The 27,894-nt window shown below is 41.3% G+C and overlaps 1 protein-coding gene across 1 annotated transcript in view; it reads right to left on the bottom strand.

Moving 5' to 3' along the window:
- The window catches only part of LOC109418486 (protein jim lovell), a 148,963-nt gene that overhangs the window by 92,690 nt on the left and 28,379 nt on the right, over window positions 1–27,894 (bottom strand). The window contains exon 2 of the mRNA XM_019692690.4: window positions 20,989–22,735. Coding sequence (XP_019548235.3) covers window positions 20,989–22,657 — 1,669 coding nt within the window. The 5' untranslated portion in view covers window positions 22,658–22,735. The remainder of the gene's footprint in view (window positions 1–20,988; window positions 22,736–27,894) is intronic.

The following is a 27,894-nucleotide window of genomic DNA, read 5'->3' as shown; positions in this document are numbered from 1 at the left end:
AATTTCTGGTGCATTTCGAAAGGAAGTTTCTCAAAGAATCCCTGGAAAACATTCTGAAATATTAGTTACGTAATCAGTAGAAACGTTCCTGAATTAATTTGTGGAATAGTTGTCAAAATAATCAGTGTGGAGATTCCTCAAGGAATGCCTGCAGATTTTTTTAAAGGAATTTATAAATGAAGTCTAGGAAAGATTTTCTCTAGATATTTTCGGAGGAACAACTGGTCGAATCTCAAAAGGAATTCTGTAAAAGTGTGGAAAGAAGTTCATGGAATCTCTGAAAGATTTTTTGTAAGAATCTTTGGAGGAAATTCCCAAGAAATCTATGGAAGATTTTCTAATGTAAAAAGGGAGAAGTTTCTGAAAGAATGTTTAGTTTTCTAAGAGAAACCATTGAGAAATTCAAGAAAAAAGTCATGTAGGATTTTTTAAATGAATTCTTAGAAATTTTCAGAAGCAAAGCCATGCAATTTTTTTTTTCAATTCTTTCTTAAATCTGTGAGTAATGTTCAAAAAACCAGTGGTGGAATTTCTGAAGGAATTTCTAAGAATTCTTTATGAATATTTCCAAATGAATGCGAAGAGGAATTCTGAAAGAATCCTTTAACCTTTCGGGACGCGCACCTGTTTGACTCTGAAACTGCACCGTGCTCGCACTGTATACGACAAGCGAGTTTTTTATGCGCTGTACAACGGCGATCGTTCTGAAGAGTTAAGGCGAAACTGGAAGCATTTCCTCATTTTTTTGGTTTTTGATTTTTTAATAAATAATGAAGCAATATTTTCAAAATCGGTTTTCGTACACATATAGAGCATGGATCAAGATATCTCCTGATTTTTTTTGGTGGTGATAATGTTTTCCGTTTTTACAGAAACAATTTTTTTTGTGAAATTTTGTTTAAAAATGATTTCTGCAAAAACGGAAAACATTTTCACCACCAAAAAAATTCAGGAGACCTTGATCCATACTCTACATGTGCACGAAAACCGATTTTGAAAATATTGCATCGTTATTTTATGAAAAATCAAAAACCGAAAAAATGAGGACATGGATCCAGTTTCGCCTTAAGGAAATTCTCAGGAAATCTGGAACAAATTGCGATGGAATATTTCGAAGAGTTTCTGAAAAAAATAATCGAAAGAGATTGTGAATGAATGTTTTTTTTGTCTGTATTAACGAGATTTTTAACCCTAGGCTAGTTCATCTCGGGACCCACGCTTTACTTCCCTTCCGAAGGAAGAACCCACATTTTTGTGAGTATGTCGGGAGTGGGATTCGATCCCAGGTCCTCGGCGTGATAGTCTTGTGTTCTAACCACCACACCAGGTCCGCTCCACAGAAAGAATGAATGTTTTTTTTTTTAAAGAATTCCTTGCAGAAATAAACAAATGTATATCTTGATGCATTTCATACGTTACCTCTGGTAGAGCTTCTCATAATTTTATGGAGGAAGTTTTCAAAAAGAAGGACTTTGGAAATTTCTGATGAAATCTGTAATGGAATGGCTGAAAGATACTCCCGGGGAATATCTAAAGCAATTCCGGAAGAATATTTCCAAATAGGTATTTATAAGAATTTCTGCCACATTCCGTCGAAATATTATAGATGAACTTCCATAAGAATTCATGGGGGAATGCTTGAAAAAAAAAAAAAAATTACGACGTTTTGGTCTGAAACAACCCATAATAATTACTGAGACGTTTGAGATGGATTTCAGAAGAAGCTCTACAGCAATTCATGCCATATTTTAAGTTAAAAATTTGAGAAATTTCTGGGGAACCACTTGTAGAATTTCCGAAGGAACTATTTTTGGTAGTGTATAAAAAGAAACTTGGAAAGAGTTTCGACAGAAATTTTGGAAGATTTCCAAAAAAAGGAAAAATAACTGCTGAAGGAACCTTTCTAAAAAAATTTGAAATAATATTAATAAGAATTTTTGAAGATAATGATGAACCTGAGCCTAGGTGGAATATCTATAAGTAACAGAAAATCGGGTTATATAATGTTCTTTTTAATTCCAACGAAGTATTTACATCGCAATTAAGGGGGATAGAAGCAAAGGGGTGTAAGTGACAAAACCCACTTTCGAGGAAATGAGGTTGAGGAAGTGTTTGACCATTTTTTTTTAATACAAAATGTATGGAGTTTAAAAATCAACCCAATTTTCCCTGATTTATTGTAATTTTTCCAAGTATCGTAGAAACAATCTTAAAAAAAGTTCCTGAAAGCTTGAAATCTGAAGCATTTCATGATATGTTCAGCTCAAAATCGTTAAAATGGTCACTTACACCCCTTTGATTCTGGGCCCCTCAATTGTAGTCGAGTTAAGTACGAGACACTGAGGACGACCTTACAGTTGAGGTCGAAATACGTATCTATCCTAGCATGCAAATACTTGGTTCGAATTGAAAGGAACAATACCTTAATTCGATTTTCTAATATTTTTAAAGAACTTCCAGAACAAATTTTTGAAAAAATTTCGGACAGAAATGCTGAAGAAATTCATGGAGGGATTTCTGAAACGATCAATGCAAGATTTTCTAAAACAATTATTTGCTAAATTTCTGATTTTTGTTGTGTAAAATACATGGTTGAATTTCAAAAATGTGTTTTTTTTACATGAAAAGGGGCGAAAAAACTATTCACAAGAGTATTTTTTTTTAAATTAAAGAGAGTACTAAAACATATCGAAAAATAACATAGGTACTTTCTTTATATTTGAGAGAGCGGAACAAAAAAACCAATGCTTATCTAGTGCCAAAGAGAAGAAATATTTATATTGATTAACATACATGTAAATAGTAAAAAAAATAAAAAAATACATTTGGCGGAGTGTAAGAATAATTCAGATAACTCAACGGAGACGTTTCTTACACGTATGGGAGTGCCAAAACAATTAGAATGATTTTTGAGGAGTACAACGCCATTCAAAAATAAATAAACCCATAAGTGGTTTAATTCAATTCAGTGGGCATATTTTGATGCTCAACTATTTCAAAGGAATTATGTGTCGGAGCCCGTCCACAGGAGAGCAAGGAGTTGCCAATTTCACGAAGGAATTCTTTTTTACAGAAGATATTATTTTATAGACTATTTTATTTTATTTACAAATAGGGGAAATTGTGTATTTTCGGCAGTCTTGTTCTCTTCGTCATGGGGGGTTTCTTGAAAGCTGCTGAACTCAGAGTTGGCTTCAAATCCTTCCCACCCAAGCTGAGTTATACGACAAAGTTTCAGGAAATTTGGCCGACAAAAACTCCCCACGATGAAGAGAACAAACACGCTGAATATGGGATATACATGACTATTTTTTAATGACAGTGTATCAGTCAACGTCTATATTCGAGCACTACAAAATAAAAATTAACATATTTGATTTTTAACATGTGATCAATAAACTGCGCGTCCAATGGTCATAAGACAAAATGGCTATACATAATAGAAAAAAAAGCTTCAATTCGATGAAAACCAGGCCATACTAGTCCAGAGCCATGTAGTTTCACATACCAGATAAAATAAACACATATATGATAATATTGTAGAGAAAATTAAAAGTTTTGTTTTATCAGATATGATTCGTCAATGCACTAGAATGAGGTTTAAAGTTGAAAAACACTTTCGCATTTTTTCCTGCCGCAGGCGCAGTATTTAATGGCGCCGCTCAGCACTAAAGTGCATAATTTCCAGACTACACCAAAAATGTGTAACCCTTGCACATTCACAAAATCAGCTCCTGTGCCCGCAAAATCGTTAAATTCGCAAATATTTTTGTACAGCAATCTAGATAGGTTTACTAGTGACCTTCGACATATCGACATCGCATCTAGACGAGTGTACGAACTGTTTTTGAGAATGTGTAACTGTAACACATTTTTGTGTGGTCTGGAAATTATGCACTTATGAGTAGGGCTTACACATTTTAGTGCTGAGCGGTTTTACTGTGTGCAGCAATTCCTGAAGGAATTTCAAAAGCAATAATTGAAGATATTCCTGCTCCTGCTGAAATTGCTTGAGAAATTTCAGCGAGAATCCCTCTAGAAAATCTAGGAGGAATTCCTGGAAAAAGTTCAAGAAGACTCCATTGAGGAATCCTTGGGAGAAATCTTGGGGTAATTCAGGGATGCCTGATGGAATCCTGCTTGGGATTCCTCCATTGATTTCTCAAAGGATTCGCCCAGAAATTGCTCCGATGGTTGCTGTAGGAATTTCTTCAAGGATTACTTAAGGAATTTCTCTCGGAAAAACTTTAGAAATGCTTGCTAGGATTCCTTCCACCTTCCTTCAGGATTTTTCCAAGAATTTCTGATAAAATTTCAGGAATATTTCCAGACGGTATTCCTCAATGATTGCTCTTAGAATTCCTCCAGCAGAAATTGCTTAAGTAATTCCTGCAGTACTTCTTGGAGGATTCCAGCACAGAAACAAAAACTCTTTCAAATTTAAACAATAAAAAAAATGGAAAAATGTTTCGTGTTTTGGGTTGGACATGTCCAATGCAACAATGCAACGAATGTTCACTATTTTTGAGCATCCTAATCAATCGAAAGCTGTTTTAGGTTTGGACTCTTTCAAAGTAGATGATATACATATTATGTAAAATATGCATGCAAGGACTTGGGCCAGTATATGGAGTTCAAGCATCCAGAAGAATATCCCACTTTCTGGTCGTTTTTATATTTTTATTGAGTTACCGTGACGTAAAAATCTTACCCACGGCTAGTACGCTAGATCACACATTAAAACGCCTAATCTAGATTCGGTGCAATGCTTTGACGGCGTTCGTAATTGCACCCCTCGAAGAATGAACCGCTACCTTCAGGTACATAACAGCTCAGTCTCCCCAACACATCACCATATAAAAGCCATTTGTCCAAAACTTTAATCACCACTCTCAGCAACGCCAACCAAAAAAAAAAAGAACATCTGAAAATAGCCGAAGGGTCACCTAACGGGCGCGAAAAAACATCGACTGTATGAGCTCAATAAAAATTAAGATATTTCCATTGTTTCAGAGTCGGATTTCTGTTGTCGGCTGACTGACTGGCCGGCCAGCCTGTCTTGGGTGTGGGTCACATCCATCCAAAACGAAGTCGTTCTCGTCGTTTTCGTCGTCGTCATCGTCCCCCAAAAGAAGCACCCTGGGAAAACAATGACCATATAAAGATACTCACATACATATTCATTTCGGTTTCGGTGGTAACATTTTGGCATTTTTTGTTTTTTTTTTTTTCGAGGGGAAAATCTGCACCCACACGCTCACTCTCGCACTCACACGCGACGCCCAGTCACATTAAGATTAGGATCGTAAAAAGAAGTTGGTCCGCGATATCATCTCCATTTCATCTGTCTTAATTCGGTGGACCCATCTGCCGGTCGCCCGCGCAGTCCGAATGACCTCCACTCCCTGCACCCGCTGGCGCTGGTAGGCCGTCGACAAGGTGTTTGGCGGAAAATTCACCGTTAGAAAGCGTTTCGGGTTTTTATTGGGACGGGAAAATTTTTCGGACTGGGGCAATCAGTTCGGAGATTGTTTCCCTCGCTGGGAGATGCGGCTAGATGAGGGGTCCATATTCCTTTGTTTTCTGATTATGAGGTTCCTTGTGCGCGGAGCGGGGGGTCGTTAACAAACCTTATACGTATACGTGAAGTACGACACGTTCTTCTCGCGTGGTGACCCCACAACGCACAATTAATGCTGTATAAAAACTTATACTTATTAGTTCACCTAGCAGGGTACCCTACTTTACTCCAGGGTGGTATCGTCAGTACTGATATGTTGATGTATCAGGGTTCGAATAGACTTTCCTTTGTAAATTTTCAAGTAAAACATCTCCCGGATTGTGCACTACTGATTCGGAAGTTAAGTCAACTACCACACGGAACCTAACTTATAGAGACGTGTTAGGATAAAAAGCTTTTTCGAATAGAAGCCAAGTATGTCTTCAATTGTATTCTTCGAATGACTCCACAGCCTTTCAGTCCTCCCGGGGACCACGAGAAAGCCAACCATCGTCGCAACGCGTTGGAACAAACATTTCGCACCTTAATGTATGTGGGAAAATCGCCGAATTTTTCTTGGACCCCACCGAACCAACCGGCAAATGCGTGTACCGACCGATGCGGTTAAGCGCGGATTGCGTCGAGCATCAGCCGCACTCAAAGAAAAGCCAGTTTCACTTTGTTTTCATATGGGAATGTGTCCGCTCCGTTCGTTCGGCAATCAGCAGTGATCCATACTCTACATGTGCACGAAAACCGATTTTGAAAATATTGCATCGTTATTTTATGAAAAATCAAAAACCGAAAAAATGAGGACATGGATCCAGTTTCGCCTTAAGGAAATTCTCAGGAAATCTGGAACAAATTGCGATGGAATATTTCGAAGAGTTTCTGAAAAAAATAATCGAAAGAGATTGTGAATGAATGTTTTTTTTGTCTGTATTAACGAGATTTTTAACCCTAGGCTAGTTCATCTCGGGACCCACGCTTTACTTCCCTTCCGAAGGAAGAACCCACATTTTTGTGAGTATGTCGGGAGTGGGATTCGATCCCAGGTCCTCGGCGTGATAGTCTTGTGTTCTAACCACCACACCAGGTCCGCTCCACAGAAAGAATGAATGTTTTTTTTTTTAAAGAATTCCTTGCAGAAATAAACAAATGTATATCTTGATGCATTTCATACGTTACCTCTGGTAGAGCTTCTCATAATTTTATGGAGGAAGTTTTCAAAAAGAAGGACTTTGGAAATTTCTGATGAAATCTGTAATGGAATGGCTGAAAGATACTCCCGGGGAATATCTAAAGCAATTCCGGAAGAATATTTCCAAATAGGTATTTATAAGAATTTCTGCCACATTCCGTCGAAATATTATAGATGAACTTCCATAAGAATTCATGGGGGAATGCTTGAAAAAAAAAAAAAAATTACGACGTTTTGGTCTGAAACAACCCATAATAATTACTGAGACGTTTGAGATGGATTTCAGAAGAAGCTCTACAGCAATTCATGCCATATTTTAAGTTAAAAATTTGAGAAATTTCTGGGGAACCACTTGTAGAATTTCCGAAGGAACTATTTTTGGTAGTGTATAAAAAGAAACTTGGAAAGAGTTTCGACAGAAATTTTGGAAGATTTCCAAAAAAAGGAAAAATAACTGCTGAAGGAACCTTTCTAAAAAAATTTGAAATAATATTAATAAGAATTTTTGAAGATAATGATGAACCTGAGCCTAGGTGGAATATCTATAAGTAACAGAAAATCGGGTTATATAATGTTCTTTTTAATTCCAACGAAGTATTTACATCGCAATTAAGGGGGATAGAAGCAAAGGGGTGTAAGTGACAAAACCCACTTTCGAGGAAATGAGGTTGAGGAAGTGTTTGACCATTTTTTTTTAATACAAAATGTATGGAGTTTAAAAATCAACCCAATTTTCCCTGATTTATTGTAATTTTTCCAAGTATCGTAGAAACAATCTTAAAAAAAGTTCCTGAAAGCTTGAAATCTGAAGCATTTCATGATATGTTCAGCTCAAAATCGTTAAAATGGTCACTTACACCCCTTTGATTCTGGGCCCCTCAATTGTAGTCGAGTTAAGTACGAGACACTGAGGACGACCTTACAGTTGAGGTCGAAATACGTATCTATCCTAGCATGCAAATACTTGGTTCGAATTGAAAGGAACAATACCTTAATTCGATTTTCTAATATTTTTAAAGAACTTCCAGAACAAATTTTTGAAAAAATTTCGGACAGAAATGCTGAAGAAATTCATGGAGGGATTTCTGAAACGATCAATGCAAGATTTTCTAAAACAATTATTTGCTAAATTTCTGATTTTTGTTGTGTAAAATACATGGTTGAATTTCAAAAATGTGTTTTTTTTACATGAAAAGGGGCGAAAAAACTATTCACAAGAGTATTTTTTTTTAAATTAAAGAGAGTACTAAAACATATCGAAAAATAACATAGGTACTTTCTTTATATTTGAGAGAGCGGAACAAAAAAACCAATGCTTATCTAGTGCCAAAGAGAAGAAATATTTATATTGATTAACATACATGTAAATAGTAAAAAAAATAAAAAAATACATTTGGCGGAGTGTAAGAATAATTCAGATAACTCAACGGAGACGTTTCTTACACGTATGGGAGTGCCAAAACAATTAGAATGATTTTTGAGGAGTACAACGCCATTCAAAAATAAATAAACCCATAAGTGGTTTAATTCAATTCAGTGGGCATATTTTGATGCTCAACTATTTCAAAGGAATTATGTGTCGGAGCCCGTCCACAGGAGAGCAAGGAGTTGCCAATTTCACGAAGGAATTCTTTTTTACAGAAGATATTATTTTATAGACTATTTTATTTTATTTACAAATAGGGGAAATTGTGTATTTTCGGCAGTCTTGTTCTCTTCGTCATGGGGGGTTTCTTGAAAGCTGCTGAACTCAGAGTTGGCTTCAAATCCTTCCCACCCAAGCTGAGTTATACGACAAAGTTTCAGGAAATTTGGCCGACAAAAACTCCCCACGATGAAGAGAACAAACACGCTGAATATGGGATATACATGACTATTTTTTAATGACAGTGTATCAGTCAACGTCTATATTCGAGCACTACAAAATAAAAATTAACATATTTGATTTTTAACATGTGATCAATAAACTGCGCGTCCAATGGTCATAAGACAAAATGGCTATACATAATAGAAAAAAAAGCTTCAATTCGATGAAAACCAGGCCATACTAGTCCAGAGCCATGTAGTTTCACATACCAGATAAAATAAACACATATATGATAATATTGTAGAGAAAATTAAAAGTTTTGTTTTATCAGATATGATTCGTCAATGCACTAGAATGAGGTTTAAAGTTGAAAAACACTTTCGCATTTTTTCCTGCCGCAGGCGCAGTATTTAATGGCGCCGCTCAGCACTAAAGTGCATAATTTCCAGACTACACCAAAAATGTGTAACCCTTGCACATTCACAAAATCAGCTCCTGTGCCCGCAAAATCGTTAAATTCGCAAATATTTTTGTACAGCAATCTAGATAGGTTTACTAGTGACCTTCGACATATCGACATCGCATCTAGACGAGTGTACGAACTGTTTTTGAGAATGTGTAACTGTAACACATTTTTGTGTGGTCTGGAAATTATGCACTTATGAGTAGGGCTTACACATTTTAGTGCTGAGCGGTTTTACTGTGTGCAGCAATTCCTGAAGGAATTTCAAAAGCAATAATTGAAGATATTCCTGCTCCTGCTGAAATTGCTTGAGAAATTTCAGCGAGAATCCCTCTAGAAAATCTAGGAGGAATTCCTGGAAAAAGTTCAAGAAGACTCCATTGAGGAATCCTTGGGAGAAATCTTGGGGTAATTCAGGGATGCCTGATGGAATCCTGCTTGGGATTCCTCCATTGATTTCTCAAAGGATTCGCCCAGAAATTGCTCCGATGGTTGCTGTAGGAATTTCTTCAAGGATTACTTAAGGAATTTCTCTCGGAAAAACTTTAGAAATGCTTGCTAGGATTCCTTCCACCTTCCTTCAGGATTTTTCCAAGAATTTCTGATAAAATTTCAGGAATATTTCCAGACGGTATTCCTCAATGATTGCTCTTAGAATTCCTCCAGCAGAAATTGCTTAAGTAATTCCTGCAGTACTTCTTGGAGGATTCCAGCACAGAAACAAAAACTCTTTCAAATTTAAACAATAAAAAAAATGGAAAAATGTTTCGTGTTTTGGGTTGGACATGTCCAATGCAACAATGCAACGAATGTTCACTATTTTTGAGCATCCTAATCAATCGAAAGCTGTTTTAGGTTTGGACTCTTTCAAAGTAGATGATATACATATTATGTAAAATATGCATGCAAGGACTTGGGCCAGTATATGGAGTTCAAGCATCCAGAAGAATATCCCACTTTCTGGTCGTTTTTATATTTTTATTGAGTTACCGTGACGTAAAAATCTTACCCACGGCTAGTACGCTAGATCACACATTAAAACGCCTAATCTAGATTCGGTGCAATGCTTTGACGGCGTTCGTAATTGCACCCCTCGAAGAATGAACCGCTACCTTCAGGTACATAACAGCTCAGTCTCCCCAACACATCACCATATAAAAGCCATTTGTCCAAAACTTTAATCACCACTCTCAGCAACGCCAACCAAAAAAAAAAAGAACATCTGAAAATAGCCGAAGGGTCACCTAACGGGCGCGAAAAAACATCGACTGTATGAGCTCAATAAAAATTAAGATATTTCCATTGTTTCAGAGTCGGATTTCTGTTGTCGGCTGACTGACTGGCCGGCCAGCCTGTCTTGGGTGTGGGTCACATCCATCCAAAACGAAGTCGTTCTCGTCGTTTTCGTCGTCGTCATCGTCCCCCAAAAGAAGCACCCTGGGAAAACAATGACCATATAAAGATACTCACATACATATTCATTTCGGTTTCGGTGGTAACATTTTGGCATTTTTTGTTTTTTTTTTTTTCGAGGGGAAAATCTGCACCCACACGCTCACTCTCGCACTCACACGCGACGCCCAGTCACATTAAGATTAGGATCGTAAAAAGAAGTTGGTCCGCGATATCATCTCCATTTCATCTGTCTTAATTCGGTGGACCCATCTGCCGGTCGCCCGCGCAGTCCGAATGACCTCCACTCCCTGCACCCGCTGGCGCTGGTAGGCCGTCGACAAGGTGTTTGGCGGAAAATTCACCGTTAGAAAGCGTTTCGGGTTTTTATTGGGACGGGAAAATTTTTCGGACTGGGGCAATCAGTTCGGAGATTGTTTCCCTCGCTGGGAGATGCGGCTAGATGAGGGGTCCATATTCCTTTGTTTTCTGATTATGAGGTTCCTTGTGCGCGGAGCGGGGGGTCGTTAACAAACCTTATACGTATACGTGAAGTACGACACGTTCTTCTCGCGTGGTGACCCCACAACGCACAATTAATGCTGTATAAAAACTTATACTTATTAGTTCACCTAGCAGGGTACCCTACTTTACTCCAGGGTGGTATCGTCAGTACTGATATGTTGATGTATCAGGGTTCGAATAGACTTTCCTTTGTAAATTTTCAAGTAAAACATCTCCCGGATTGTGCACTACTGATTCGGAAGTTAAGTCAACTACCACACGGAACCTAACTTATAGAGACGTGTTAGGATAAAAAGCTTTTTCGAATAGAAGCCAAGTATGTCTTCAATTGTATTCTTCGAATGACTCCACAGCCTTTCAGTCCTCCCGGGGACCACGAGAAAGCCAACCATCGTCGCAACGCGTTGGAACAAACATTTCGCACCTTAATGTATGTGGGAAAATCGCCGAATTTTTCTTGGACCCCACCGAACCAACCGGCAAATGCGTGTACCGACCGATGCGGTTAAGCGCGGATTGCGTCGAGCATCAGCCGCACTCAAAGAAAAGCCAGTTTCACTTTGTTTTCATATGGGAATGTGTCCGCTCCGTTCGTTCGGCAATCAGCAGTGACCTCTGCTTCGTTCGCTCCGTGAGACCTCTCTCAATGTAGTCGCGTTTGAAATTTATATTAATTAAAATTGTAAAGAGACTACTACTGGCAGTCAGTGTTGGTTGTTGCCAGGTGGGGGAGTGTATACGACGACGGAGGATGTCAGGTATCGCGCCAGATAAACTCGGAGTTGGACTGGACTTGGGTCAGTCGCAACGCAACCAGTCAGCCAGCGTCATAAATTATTAATCATTCATTTTTCGGGCCAAAGTGCTTCGTTTGTTGGGGCGGCGGTGATGGGAATGACTATGTCGCCGGTGTCCAAGCTGGTTGGTGGTAGCTCGGTCAGAGCGGTAATTACGTGTGAGAGCAAAACTATCGGGTTATAAATTGACGATGAAAATATGAGAGATAAATTGGACTGAATGATGAATCGCATTAGGTGTGATGAATTTCAGAGTTTTGGTGGTGATTGCGTGATTTCCAAATATGACTGTAGAACGAGTTGCCAGTTGTTGAACGATATAGAAACCCAACTCAGTTATGTGAACATCAAAAGTATAGTGTTTTAACATACACTCCCGGTCAAAAGTTTGAGGTCGACTGCTTTTTACCAAACTTAGCTAAAAAATCTAGAAAAAAGTTATTGAGTAAATTAACACTTGATGTCAACCAACTCCCACGCTGAGGGAAGTTAAGGATGCCATTCACCAGCTCAAAACCAACAAAGCAGCTGGTAAGGATGGTATCGCAGCTGAACTCATCAAGATGGGCCCAGAAAAGTTGGCCACCTGTCTGCATCGGCTGATAGTCAGGATCTGGGAAACCGAACAGCTACCGGAGGAGTGGAAGGAAGGGGTAATCTGCCCCATTCACAAGAAAGGCGACCATTTGGAATGTGAGAACTTCAGGGCGATCACTATTTTGAATGCTGCCTACAAAGTGCTATCCCAGATCATCTTCCGTCGTCTGTCACCTAAAACAAATGAGTTCGTGGGCAAGCCGGCTTCATCGACGGTCGGTATAAATCGGACCAGATCTTTACCGTACGGCAAATCCTCCAGAAATGCCGTGTGTACCAGGTCCCAACGCACCACCTGTTCATCGACTTCAAAGCGGCATACGATAGTATCGACCGCGCAGAGCTATGGAGAATCATGGACGAAAACGGCTTTCCTGGGAAGCTGACTAGACTGATTAAAGCAACGATGGACGGTGTGCAAAACTGCGGAAAGGTTTCGGGTGAACTATCCAGTTCATTCGTATCTCGCCGGGGACTGCGACAAGGTGACGGACTCTCATGTCTACTCTTCAACATCGCGCTGGAAGGTGTGATGCGACGAGCCGGGCTCAACAGCCGGGGAACGATTTTCACAAAATCCGGTCAATTTGTGTGCTTTGCGGACGACATGGACATTATCGCTAGAACATTTGGAACGGTGGCAGAACTGTACACCCGCCTGAAACGCGAAGCAGCAAAGGTCGGACTGGTGGTGAATGCCTCAAAAACAACCGAACTCGACCGGATCCGTCTGGGTACACTGAAACCTCCATTTAGGTAATGAGTCGGGACTGCCTAAATAGAATTTTTACCTAAATGGATTCATTACCTAAATGGATTCAGTTTATTACCTAAATGGATTACAAGGTTGCAAAGAAGTTCAACAAGGGAGAGTTACTAGGAGATTTAAAGGAGATCATGCGGAGTTTCAAATGGCTTTCAAGGAGTTTCAGGAGGGGGTGGGTTTCAGGAGGGAAGGGGCTTCAGGGGCGTTTTCGGGGGTTTTGGAGGGTTTTAGATCAGAATTGTCATTCGAATGACTAGCTGGGCACGAAACACGACAAACTTTGCGAAAAACCCTGCAAAATTCCGCCAGACTGAAAAATTATTGAATGTCGGGTCAAAGTCGGGTCAATTTTTATCGTATGTTGGGCCATTGTTGGACCAACATCGAACAACTGTTGGGTCTATGTTGGGTTTGGTGGCCAAAATAAAAACAGGTGAATGATAGGTTGATGTCGGGTTCGACGTCATCAATGCTGGAGCTGATATCAATTGAATGATGGAAGGATGGTTGATTATCTCAATTTCAGCTAGAAATGACGCTGGATACTGACACTTTTCAACACTGCATGGAAGGGGGGGGTGTTCAGGGGGCAACATTGCATCCCCTCCCCCCATACCCACCCCCTAACACCACTCACTACTTCTTTCCCATAAACCAATCTTATACCTAATATTAAGTACTCCAACTGATCTGAACACAATCAAATTCCATTTAGGTAACGTTACCTAAATGGAGGGACCTAAATAGATTTTACCTAAATGGATCCTACCTAAATGGAGGTTTGAGTGTAGTGATGTTACGATAGACGGGGATACTTTCGAGGTGGTGGAGGAATTCGTCTACCTCGGATCCTTACTGACGGCTGACAACAACGTGAGCCGTGAAATTCGGAGGCGAATCATCAGCGGAAGTCGGGCCTACTACGGGCTCCAGAAGAAACTGCGGTCGAAAAAGATTCACCCACGCACTAAATGCACCATGTACAAAACGTTAATAAGACTGGTGATCCTCTACGGGCACGAGACATGGACCATGCTCGAGGAGGACCTACAAGCACTCGGAGTTTTCGAGCGACGCGTGCTAAGAACGATCTTCGGCGGTGTGCAGGAGAACGGTGTGTGGCGGAGAAGGATGAACCACGAGCTCGCTGCACTTTACGGCGAACCCAGCATCCAGAAGGTGGCCAAAGCCGGAAGGATACGGTGGGCAGGGCATGTTGCAAGAATGCCGGACAACAACCCTGCAAAGCTGGTGTTTGCAACGGATCCGGTTGGCACAAGAAGGCGTGGAGCGCAGAGAGCACGATGGGCGGACCAGGTGGAGCGTGACTTGGCGAGCATTGGGCGCGACCGAGGATGGAGAGCGGCAGCCACAAACCGAGTATTGTGGCGTACTATTGTTGATTATGTCTTGTCTTAATGATGTTGAACAAATAAATGTATGTAACACTTGATGTCATCGACCAAAAGTTTGGGGTCACTATCGCTAAACATGGATTAGCGGATATTAAAAAAAATCCGAGAGACAATTTTGGAAACATTTCTGGAAAAATACTGAAGAAAATTTTAAGAGAACTGCTGGAGCAATTGTTGAAAGAACTCCTAGATGGATTCTTGTAAGGAAGAGTTTGTACAAAAAGTTCAAGATGAATTACCTCAAGAAGTTTTTGAAAAAAAAAAATTTCGGAGAATTTTGTTAAATGACATCAGAAAAACACATCAAATTCTAGTATAACTCCTGAAGGATTTTCTGATGAAATATTTGGGTTTCTAGAGAATCTTTTTATGGCGATGTTGGAGGATGAAATAAACATTTTGGATGAGCATTAGGGTGCGTTTTATTTTGCAGCTATTTCATAGAAAATCGACATAGTGTATCTTCAAATGTTCATTGAGAATTATTAGGTCCTTTTCAGTGGTGTCCATTTTATTTTGGTCCTAGTTTATAACAGTTCTAAAAATTTGGAACTCCAAAAATAGACCAAATTCTGTTCAGTTCTACTGGTGTGTGTTCTGAATTCCATGTTACGCATGTATCGTTAATGATGTTTTGAAAGTGAAAGAATTTGTCCTCTAAAATAAATCGAATTCATGGAGATACCGGGGAATCCTGACGATACCTTATTGTTGTGGGAAATTCCTCAAAGAGTTCATCGAATAATTCCCCCAGAAATACCTCGAGGAGTTTCTCCGGAAATTTCTCCAGGACTGCCTCCGGGAATCGATTCTGGAGTTCCTTCGAGAAATGCTCTAGGAGTTTTCCGGGAATAGCTCCACGAGTTCCTCCGGGAATTTCAAGAAGAGTTTTTCCGAAAATTGCTCCAGAAGTTTCGTCCGGAATTGCTCCAGGAACTCCAGCGTGAATTACTCCAGGAGTTTCTTAGAGAATTCCTTCAGTAATTGTTCTGGGATTTCCTCCGGGAGTTGCTCCAGGAGTTTCACCGGGTATTCTTCCAGGAGTTCTTCCGGAAATTTGTCCAGGAGTTTCTCCGGAAATTGCTTCAGTAGTCCCTCCGGGAAATGTTTAGGGAGTTCCTCCGGGAATCCCTATAGGAGTTCCTCCGGAATATCCTTCAAGACTAAGACAGAGAAGACAGAGAGGACAGAGAAGACAGAAATCCCAGAGATCCCAGAGATGACAGAAAAGACAGAGAAGACAGATGTGCCACGACCTCCTCCGGATATTCCTCCAGGAGTATTTTGGAAAATCTCTCCGAAAGGGTCACTTAGAAAATTGTACCAGGAGTTTCTCGGTTTTTTATTCTTCAAGACTATCAATAAAAATTCCATTCTAAATTCCTCCGAAAGTCCTTTCAGGAGTTCCGAGAAACTTCTCAGGATTTTTTTTCGGGAATCGTTTGAATGAAGTTACTTTGAAAGTTTCTCCAGGAGTTTTTCCGAGAATTCTTCTGGAAATTTTCCGAAAATTTCAGATGTTGTTTATCCAAAAACTTTTCTAGAGGTTCTTCGGAGAATTCCTTTTGCAGTCCTAATTGAAATTCTTCCAAATGTTCCACCGTGAATTCCTCTAGAACAGGGGTTTTCAACCTTTTTGAGGTGGCGATCCCCCTCAGAATTGTCAAAACATCTGGAGCCCAATAAAAAAAAATCGAAAAAATATGAATATATGCATTGCTGAAAATTTACTACGGGAGGGATTTTCGACCATCAACGATACTTTTTTTTACACTCACAAATCATAAATAATGATGCCATTGTAGGTACATTCAATTTGAGTTTTAGCTTAAAAATAGATAACATGGATAAAACATAGAAAAAAAATGACCTTTAGGGCCCCCCGTCCCACTCCCCTGGACTGGCTTCACGGCCCCCCAGGGGGCCTCGGACCACCGGTTGGGAACCCGTGCTCTAGGAGTTCCTCCAGGAATTTTTCAAGGAGTTCCTCCAGGAATTCCTCTAGGAATTCTTCTTAGAGTTCCTTCGGAAATTCCTCTGGGAGTTCCTCCGGGAATTCATCTAAGAGTTCCTCCGATGGTCACCTAGAGGACTTTGTGTGGAACGTTTAGACGAATTCCGGAAGAAGTTCCAGAGGAACTTCTGGGAGGATTTCAGGGTCTTCTGAGAACATCCAATGGGGTTGCAGATTTGTTCTAGAGCCCTTTCATGGTCGTTAAAGAGGGATTCAGGGAGCTTCAGAGTTGTACCTTAAAACCATCTGAAACTCTCTGAACCACCACTTGAAACCTTGTGAAGAAACTCCTAAAGCAATATAAAACGCCCCTTAACGCCTCTTAAACTCTTTAAATCCCATCTGGATTCCCCTGATAAACCACAAATACCCATACAAATCCTTTAAAATTCCCAAAGGCTTCCTAAAACCGCCTAACCTTGAAACGCCTCCTTAAACTCCCCTAAATATCTTATAGACCACCCGAAACTCTCCTAAAAACTTGCTCAATCTTCCCAAAACACACTCTGAGCCCCTGTATTCCTCTGAGACGCAGAAACATTTTAGAAAGCTCCTAAACGCTCTTAAACGCTCCTAAACACTCCTGAAACACTACTGAAGCTACCAGATACCCCGCAACACGTACCTGAAAGCGTAATGAATCCCCATGTGACCCCCCCCCCCAGACAACCAGTAATCGTGTAAGATGTTCCATAAGATGATAAAGTGGAGGCCATATGCGTGCATGCATCCATTTAGGCGCATGTAAAATGTATGCATATCGCCTCCACTTTAACATCTTATTCAACATTTTATCCGGTGACAGGTTGACTGGGCCATGCATGATCCCTACAATTCCTCTTAAACTCCTAAAAAGCCCTTGGACTCTCCCTGAACCTCCTTCCTAAAACCTATCGAATCCTTCTAAGACTCCCTAAAAACCCTAAATCTATCCTGGACACACTAAAACACTCTGAAACCCTTGAAACGCTCCTACTGCAGCTCGCTGATACCCCCTGAGACCGTAAAAAGTCCATGGAACCTTTAAATCGTCCAGAGACCATACACCTGAAATAATATAAGACCCTATGAAACGCTACTGAAAACCACAGAATTGCCTCTTAATTTCCTTGTAGCATCTCTGAAATCATCTTAACCCACTGAAACAATCCAAAACGTCCCAAAACCCTCTGAAAATCTCCTGAATCCCACTGAATTTCCCTGCGACATCCCCGCAAACACTATAAATCTTCAAAAGATCCCCTGAAACCCCCTGGGAGCTCTATGAACCGCCTTCTTGAAACCCTCTGAACCCCTTGAAGCATCCTGAAATGCTTAGATACGTTCTTGAAACCCATTATAAACGCCTTTTAAAACCCCCATGGAACCTATTTCAAACCCTCTGGTAAATCTTGAAAACCCCCAAGGCCTCCTGAAATCCCATCAGACCCTCCGAAACGTCCCCGATATTCCGTGACATACTCTTGGAATCCTCAGGGCTCCCTAAAACGTCTTGAGAAATTCTGCAAGTCCCATGGAACACCTCGATTCTCCTTCGAAACCGTCTTAAGCCCAGAAGAATAATTTGAGACTTTCTAGAACTTCCCCTTAAAGCCATCTAGGTCGACCATTTGCTCTGTTCTTCCTAAGATCTTCTTGAGATCTCCACTGGTTTTCCCTATTGAACGTCCACTTGTCATTTTTACAAGTTCAGATGTATCTCAGGAGATGCCAACAGTTATCTAAGAAGCAGTGACAATAACAGCGCAAGAGGTGATCAGTGACGCTAACGTAATGATTGGTTCGAAGAGGAGTGTCAACGAGTGACGAACAAAAAGAATGCTGACAGAAGTCGAATGCTAGGGGCCTCAACAGGAAGCTGTACAGGGTGGCAAGAGCAGCAGAGAAACGAGTCCATCGCAGTACCTAAAAGAACTGCAGCACGAAGAGAATGTGGTAGCTGAAGTGTAGCAAGGTATGCACTGGAACGATATATGGAGGTTTTATGCAACTGTCAATGGTGTACAGAACAAGACTGCGCTAGTGCCCGCCATGTGCATTGAACGGGAAGGAAATTTGCTGACAGATAAAACAATGGTGGCAGCCAGGTGGAGGGAGCATTTTGAAGATTTGTTGAATAGTAGCAGTGATGAAGCACCCTGGTACAGGATTACCATAATGGATGACGGTCAAGCAGTTTAAGAAGGCCCATAAGGGGCCCAGCAGCTATACTGCTGGAAAGGACGAGATCCCAGTCGAACTTCTTAAGCACGCATGCGAGCAGCTACATCAATCAATCCACCAGATGATTGTAATGATTTGGGAGGACGAAGAATTGCCTATCAGCAGGTTGGATGGTCTCTTATGCCCAATCTACAAGAAAGAACACAGACTAGACTAGAGAGTGTGCCAATAACAGAGAGAAAGCGCCCTTTTAAATTCGGCATATAAGATATTGTCGAGTGTCTTCTTCAACAGACTGAAACATCTTGAAAAGTCCTTGATCGGCAAATCCTAGGCTGGTTTTCGTGATGGCCGATCAACGCCGGTTCAAATGTTTAACCTGCGAGTGATCCTAGATAAATTTTGGGAATATAGCTTGCAGACTCTCCATCTGCAAAGAAATGAGCTTTGGCAGATTATGTCAGACTATGGTTTTCCAGCGAAACTAATTAGGGAGCATCCATTAAGTACGTCACGCTAAAATCGGAAATTTTCGACCCCCCTTCCCCCCTTCGTACGGGTTTTTCCTATACCTAATACATTGCTTGTCACACTTTTACTAACCCCCCCTCCCCCCTAGTACCGTGACGTACTTAATGGATGGACCCTTAGGCTGATACGCGCAGCGCTGGATGAATCAAAATCAAGTATTCGGATAGCAGACGAAGTGTCTACCTCGTTTGTAACCTTGGATGTACTAAAGCAGGGCGATGCTGTTCAACTTTGCACTCAAAGGAACCATTAGGACGTCTGGCGTGCTGAGGAATGGCACTATCATCGCACATACTCCTCGGCTTTGCGGACGATATTTACAGGGGATACTCAAAATAACTGGGACAGGTAAAATTTTCAATTTTCAAAAAATGTTCAACTCGCTGTAACTTTTCGAAAAGGGCATGAAATATTCTCAATTTTTTACTGTAAGCTCATCAACTAGTTGTGTGTCAGTGGTTTAAATTTGGAGAAGATCGGGCCATTCTACACGAAGCTATAAAGATTCTAGAAAAGGGTATAATTATTCGATAGCCAACTTTGAGCAGTTATATCTCCGGATTCATTGAACCGAATACAATGAAATTTTGATCATTTATGACTTATATAATGAACTTTGAAAATCAGTTAACTTAATTTGAAATTATTAAAAAGAAAAAAAGTTATGACGATTTCATTTATTCCATGTTTTTTCGGTAAATTTATCTATTTTTCATATGCATCCCATTACTTTTTCAATTCAATGAAGGCTATTTGGTTGCTTTCCTTTGAACAATAAATATATTCAATTCAATTAGAGGGAATTTAAATGAACTATAATTACTATCTTGAATTTTGAAACGATGATGAAGTTTTGGTAAATTGGTGTTATATTATTAAAATAATCTAATCGAAATAATTTTCTTTCGTGTGAAGAATTTCAAGTTTAGTCAAATGTTTTTAATAGCTCATTATATAAGTCATAAATGATCAAAATTTCATTGCATTCGGTTCAATGAATCCGGAGATGCAACAGCTCAAAATTGGTTATCGGATAAATATACCTTTTTCTAGAACTTTTATAACTTTGTGTAGAAGGGCCCGATCTTTTCCAAAATTCGGCCATCAATACACAACTAGTTGATGAACTTACAGTAAAAATTTGAGAATATTTGATGCCCTTCTCGAAAAGTTACAGCGATTTGAACATTTTTTGAAAAGTGAAAATTTTACCTGTCCCAGTTATTTTGAGTATCCCCTATATTTCGGTATCGATCGTAGGGCAGTGATGGAAGCTTATGCTCTTCTGAAGAGAGATACAGCGAGGATAGGCTTGACGATTAACTATATCAAGATAAAGTACATAATAGCGAGTAGAGATAGAGGCAGGCCTAGTGGTGTTAGTGCTGAGGTGGTGGTTGAGGGGGATGTGTTTGAAGTTGTTGAAGAATTTGTTCATCTTGACACCAAACTCTAACAAAGACTACAAAACCTTGGTGACGTGGTACATAGGAACAGACCTATCCAACTTGGTTAAATTATTGACGGGGGGATAGTAGGGTCAACAAGGGGGGCAAAGACTGTTTTTTTTTTTTTGTATGGGAAAATTTAAAAAATCCTCAAATATTGGAAGATTTTTCAGAACTTAATAGATTTTCGGCAAAAATGGCGAATCAATTTTTGCCGAAAATCTATTAAGTTCTGAAAAATCTGTATAATCTGTATCATTTTCCAAAGATCTGTATTATTTTTATAGAAAATTCTGTATGCTTATCTGCGAGAAAATGTGAAACCAACCCTAAGTTGCCACTTATGCGTAACAAACGAATAATACTCACTGTGCGGCGGCGTCAGCGTCAGCGACGAAACCGACGGCATATGCGGAAAGGACAGCGGCGAGTGCGGCGGCCTCGGTGGACCACCACCGTCCGATTGGTTAAAGAACGGCGGAAAATTTAGCGTCGGGCTGTGCAGAAAATCCTTCGGACCCAGCCGGCCATCCTTGGGTCCCCCTGGTCCGGACATCGAACCGGGCCCGGTGCTGCCATCGCGGTTGGACCCGTTGCCCATTCCGGTGTTGTTCCCGTTGTTATTCTTACTGCTACTGCTGTTGTTGTTCTCGCCGTCTGGTGTTAGGCCCGGGGGTCGCAGTTGCGGCGAAGATCTATGATGCGAGAGATGCGCCAAAGGATGCTGATGGGCGGCCAGAGCCAGGTCCATGTGGTCTAAAAAATGGGGCCCGTCGTCGTCACCGAGTCGATCGTCGTCGCGATCCTCCAGCTTGACTCGTTTGTCGTGGTGGGATAGACTGGATGGAGGGTTGTTGTTCAGATGAAACGAAGGCGGAGGCGAGAGCGAGCTCATCGAACGCACCAGTGCCGAGCGATTCAGGTGCCGGATGTCTTTTAGCGAGAGTCGACCGATCGTTGATTCTGGAGGGCTGTCTTTTAGGCTTGAGGGGTCCGATAACCGAGAGCATGTGTCTTTGTTTGAGTTGGTAGAGTTGTTACCGCTGCTGGAGCTACTACTTGAGGAGGAGGATTTCTTCATGCACAGGTTCTCGGGACCATCCATTCCGGAGAGGGTAGCCGTCGATGCGGTCGAGTTGTTTTTGCTTTCTTTTTCGTTGTCTTCGTCTTTGCTTGGCGTTTTATGGGGGCTGGAGTCTTTTTTGTCTTCGCTGTCGCTTCTCCGAATGACTTCCTTGAGATCGTCATCCTCGTCTTCCTGTTCTTCGTCATCTTCGCGGTCGATTTCGTTGTCTTCGTCATCCTTGTCGTCGATGTTGGGGGGAACGGGACTGGTGGGTTTACTGCTGAGGTCCTGTGGGGCACAATCACCTGATCGGCGTCTCGGGCGAGCTTGTTTTCGACGAGGCATTGGAGACGTGCAGAGATCCGGATTGGGTAGATTGAGAGCAGGGTCGGCGAACACCTGTGGTGGCAGCAGGAGTTTTGGAGTACTGGCACTTAGCATACTCGTTGCCGTAGAGTTTGGATGCGGGTGGCGAGTGTGGTGGTGGCCGAAGTTTGGCGACGGTAGTGATGGAGAAGTTGGCGATATCAGTGAGGAGTCCAGTAGGCTGAAGTCTTCCGGTGACTGCGCTGGGGTTGGTGTATTTCCTGCTACGGGGTGATCTACTAGTCCTCGGACTTGTAAGGATTCTCCGGCTTGGATCAGTACTGAGAGCCGTTCCTGAGGAACGCTGATCTCGCCTCGGTACATAAAATCTACTATCGCTTGCACGACCCATCCGCGGAAGTCTTTTAGCACTATCACAGGATGCTTACAAGGGGTCTCGGAGAACACCCGTTGAAAGAACGGCGAACACGCCGACAGGACGACTTTGTGCGCCCGAATGCTCGTCTCGGCACAGACCAGCGTGACATCGACGAGGGTTTTGGTCTGCAGCAGGGTGTCAAACGCCCGCAGAATGTGGTTCTGGTGGTTGTTCCACCGAAGGCTGTAATGCTCCTGATCCGTCATGATTTCAAACTTTTCTTTCATCTGGTCTCTAGTCTAGCAGCTGCATGCGCGACAGTTTGGGGGTAGGTCTCTTGTCAGAAGACGATGATGTTGTTCGGTCTGCAACGAGAGGAAAAGAGAAAACCGTTTTACAATGGCGTGAAATCGATCAATGGCAGTAATGTATCGCGTTAGTCGAGGAAATGAAAACAAATTGGATAATGACTTTAGGTAACTGCGCGAACCGTTTTACGGACAAAGTTTCTTTCTCTCTGTGAGCAGCTGAAAATCAAAACCATGAAACCGGGTAGCTTTAATAGCTCAATTTTTCAATTTGCTAGGCAAGCATGCACAGTAATTTGCCTAACACGAATACTCCGACTATTTAGCGGAGCCACGCGCTTCTCGGTACCAATAAAACCCCACATGCAAAGAGCACATATATTCTCCGCGCAGTCGACAACCTTGCAAACCATTAGGATCAGTGTGTTTACCCCCCAAGGAAAAACCACAGGTCGCTTCCAGAGCGAAGAGTAGCACCGCGGAAAAAAAATATTCAATTTATACCTCCCCTGCCCCACCGCATGATCCCCGCGCTTGGTTTGGTAGTTGGGTCTTGGGCGGTGGCGGTTAAGCGACCTCTGCTGCTGCAACTTCTCTCGGCTGACTGTTTTGCCTTTCCCGAACTCAAACGAACGGCGGCGGACAAACCAAGTGGCGGCGGAAAGCAGTGACAGTGAATTTCAATTTGGTTCCCAGATTTTTTTCCCGCTGCGCTTGCTTGTGCTTTACTTTTCCACTAAAAAGAAGTTTTCTCCGCTTAAAGATTCACCGTACCGGGCGACACGCCTCTCCGCCCTCTAGCATCGTCATAAGAGGCTACCGGCAGACTGGTCGTGGTGGAGAGCAAAGCGGAAGAGACTATCGTCGTCTTTAGTGGCCTCACCACCGGAAGGAAAACTTTAATAATATTTATTCTGATGAATGGTGACACGGTGGTGACGAATCTTGTTTTGGATTCGAGGTGAAATTTTTCAGGGGTTTGGAAAGAAGCAGTTGTTTGCGAAGCTTCTTAACCAATTGCTTCAAGAGGTTTAACATAAAAAAACTCGATGGAAGAATATTGTGTGTTAGTATTTAGTGTATACATTTTTACTATTTAACCCCTTTTTCATTTCCAATTAGGGTACACGAGAGCCAAAAATCTTTACGTATTCTCAAAAGCCAATATTACCCCATGCCACATCCTAGCTTACTTATTTCTCAAAAGTTGTCGAAAATTGATGGTTTTATATTAAATTCAATTCAATTACACTCAATTATGATTTTACGCGATGGATGCGTCTGCGCAAAAAAAAGTTTGTGTAAAATCGTTCGCGTAACTTCGAGAAATCGCGCAAAAAAATAATCCAAAGGATTTTTTTAACGCAATATGCCCTTTGCAAATGACCATTATCGCGTAATAAAAGTCGCGTAACTTCAAGAAAAAAAACGTGTAAAAGCTGAACTCAGTGAAATTCAAAAGAAAATAAGATTCCAAGTTTAAGTCAAAACAAACATGCTAGCAAAAGGGCTGTCAATTTATTACGTGAGGGGATTTTCCCGACTTTTCCACACCCCCACCCCCAAGATTTTTGTGTATGCAAGTCAACTTATTTTTGTATGGCGCGTAAGATTTCTCAACCCAATTTCTCCTCATACACTCTAACGTAATTAATGGATAGCCCCCATGGAAAATTTTTGAGTACTAAAATGTGACTTTTATCAAGGTATAAACATATAAGTAAATCTTTGCTTTTACCGTAATAAGCAATCGGTTTTTAATTTTAACTTAGGGTAGCGAGCTACTTGGACAGTGGCCGGTATTTTAGACACTCTTCGCTATAACGCAGTCAACTCCTAGCCAATTGACTTGAAATTTTGTACACGGTTAGATACTATAAGCGTTCCGGAAAAATTGTGAATTGGTTCAAAATTGGCTGAGTTACAGCAGAACAGTGCCCAAAATAGGGTCCCGGCCGAGATGGTCCTACTTCCCTACCTGTTTCGCTTTGAAATTGATTTGCCTGCTTGTTGTCTGTGGATTATTTAACATCAAATTAAAATCTGCTTTACATAATCTTATTTGCTTGATTTTGAAAAATGCCCCTCTGTGTTTCCTGCACAGAAAAAAAATTGAACAGCGTTTGCTGAATTCAGCTCCTCGGTTTGAGTTCGACAAGCGATAACTATCTTCGACCTAGAGTTGGCTGAAGCAAGAGTTTTAATAGCAGCCTGGCTATCTGAACAGAAGTATATTACTTTGTCCATTACGTGCTGCTGAAGTGCTGATTGCACTCCGCACATAAGAGCAAAAATTTCGGCCTGAAAAACGGTACAGTGTCTACCAAGTCAGTAAGACAGATACAGCCTTAGCTCACGAGAATAAACACCAGCACCTGCTCTACCTTCGAGAAGGGAGCCATTAGTGTAACATACGATGCCGTCTGAAAAACTTCTTTCCAGATATCCAGATGTCCACTCTTCCCGGGAGAGGAATTTCGTGGAAAATGTCCTATATGGAAAATTACAAGCAATTGTAAGATCACTTGGAGCAAGGACAATTTTGTCCCAATTCACCAAAATTGGAAACAACGTGGTGTGTGTTGATGTGCGGTTCACAGGAGTTTCCTCTAGTAGACTGAGTACCCGTAGACGGTAAGTGCTAGAAAGTGCTTCTTGTTTGAGATGAATGTGTAGTGGAGCAACGTCAAAGAGAACTTCGAGCGCTGCCGTAGGAGTTGAAAAGAACGCTCCAGACATCGCCATGAGGCACATCCTTTGCAGATGGCCTAACTTTGATTGGATCGTTCTCATTTCGCCCTTTTGCCACCACACAAGACATCCAAAGGGCAATATTGGGCAAAAAAGGGTGCTGATGCACATACCAACTAACAATGTTAGGTAGTTGTCGGCAAAACCATAAGTAGGAAAACCGCTATTATTGAGTTGCCTCAATAGCGTATCTGCTACAAGATTCTACAAAAACGGTGACAAGACTCCCCCTTAGGAGCATCCACAAACACTCAATTTCCTAATCTCTGCTAGACGCAATATCGAGAAGAGATATCGGTTTTTGAGCGTTTGATGAATCCAACTGGATATCATTGGAGATATACGATGACTCTGTGAGGCTTCCAATATGGCATCGAAAGGCACATTGTCAAAGGCACCCTCGATATCTACGAAAACACCCTAACAAGATTATTTTTGAGCGAATGCTTTCTCGATATTGTAAACAACCTTGTGTAAAAGAGTCACAGTGGACTTACCAGATTGGTAGGCATGTTGGTTCACATGAAGAGGCACGTTGGCCAGATGAACATCACGGATGTGATGATCCACAATGCGTTCTAAGCATTTCAGAAGAAAAGAGGTCAAACTGATAGGTCTGAAACTCTTTGCTTCTTCATACGACGCACGACCCACTTTCGGAGTAAACTCACAGTAATATCCCGCCAGGATTTGGGAATATACCCTGTAGAAAAACTGCAAACAAGTATTTTTTTTTCAAAACATGTTTGAAATGATGAAATCCCTTCTGAAGCAAAATAGGATAAATTCCATCTGCCGCAGGAGATTTGAAAGGAGCAAAGCTATTAAGTGCCCATTCAATCGATTCTGAAGTTATGATACTCCGAGCCGAAGCTAAAGAATCATAACTACAAGAAAAAACATTAGGTTCATCCGAAGATGTAATATCCACACATCCGGGTAAGTGTGTACTGAATAAACATTCCAAAACTTCCTCATCAGAGGAAGTCAGATCGCCATTTGGCAAACGAAGTTCGTTCACTTGAAAATCCTTAGATTTTGCAAGGATTTTGTTCAATCGACTGGCTTCATTCAGACTGGAAACATTTGTACAAAGGTTTTTCCTGCCGGATCGTTCAGCAGACCGAAGAGCTTTCTGGAAGGGCTTGCGAGCCGCCCTGAAAACCTCCGATCCAGCCGAACGTCGTCTGTTCCAACTCTTTCTACATTGTTTCGTGAGTCTCGCCAGATCAGAGTTCCACCAAGGGGTTCCTCTTGTGATCTTCACAGACCGTAGAGGGCATGCTTCTTCAAAAGATTCCATGATGAAGGTCGTTGTAGTATCAACGGCATCATCTAAATCACTTGGAGTGTCAATGAATGGTGAGTATCCATGAAATTTGGCCGCAATCAAATCAGTAAAAATATCCCAGTTTGTTGACCGGGGATTCCTGAAACGCAATGTTTGCGAAGTAACATTTAAATGTTCAAAAAAGATGTAGCGATGGGCAGATAAAGATTCTTCATCTGACACATGACAATTGTTCAGCTCCTGACTAGTTCTACTAGAGCAAAGCGTTATGTCTAACATTTCCTCTCTAGCAGATACCATGAAGGTTGGGCGGTTGCCTATGTTAAGTAATCCAAGATCTGTACTACTTAAGTACTCCATCAAACTGGAGCCTCTCAAGTTAATGTCTGAGCTGCCCCAGATGATATGGTGAGCATTTGCATCACTGCCAACAATAAGCGGAAGGCCTTTTGAAGTACAGTATGCGATGACTTGTTTGAAAGTATCCGTAGGGGATGGTTCATAATGGGGTAAATAAACCGAACAATAGACGTATTTCCTGTTGAGGTTTCTAACAGATAGATCAATTGTGATAGCACATACATCTCTGGTGGTTAGTTCAGAGATGAGTGTAGCAACTATTGCGTTGTTGACAAGCACACAGGCTCGAGGCATGACATGCGAGTTTGCCATTTCATGTTTACTGAAAGTAGCAAACACCGGGTTCACAAGGTTTTCTAGATAGAAATTCCCCTATACGGAAGTAAGGTTCTTGGACCAAGACCACTTGGGCTGTACCATTTTGCATAAGTCTGCAAAGATTGATTGTTGCTGTTCTTTTATGCTGCAGATTGATCTGAGCTATCCCAACCGTAGCCACTACCTAGGCAAGATTAAACTCTTCGCAACAACAGCACAACAAAGAACAACAGCAACAAAACCAGATCGGTATCGATTGGAAAACGCCAAAGGCGAGAATACACAGACTACACTGTGTAAATCGCATAATGCGAAACCATATAGGTGAAAATGTAAACTAATTAACAACATCTTCATAATCCCGCCCTTATTTAGCCTCAAGTGAGACTAAAGAAGGGCAGCCGATTTTCTCGGAGAAACACAAGGTCCACTGCACCATTGCTCCGCTTAGCGCAGTAAGGGCAACATACTGTGGGGGGCGCCCTGGTACTCCACA

Source organism: Aedes albopictus, chromosome 3 (assembly GCF_035046485.1).
Source record: "Aedes albopictus strain Foshan chromosome 3, AalbF5, whole genome shotgun sequence".
Lineage (NCBI taxonomy): Eukaryota > Metazoa > Arthropoda > Insecta > Diptera > Culicidae > Aedes > Aedes albopictus.
Note: the sequence above shows the minus strand (reverse complement) of the source record. Positions and strands in the feature narration are given on the sequence as shown.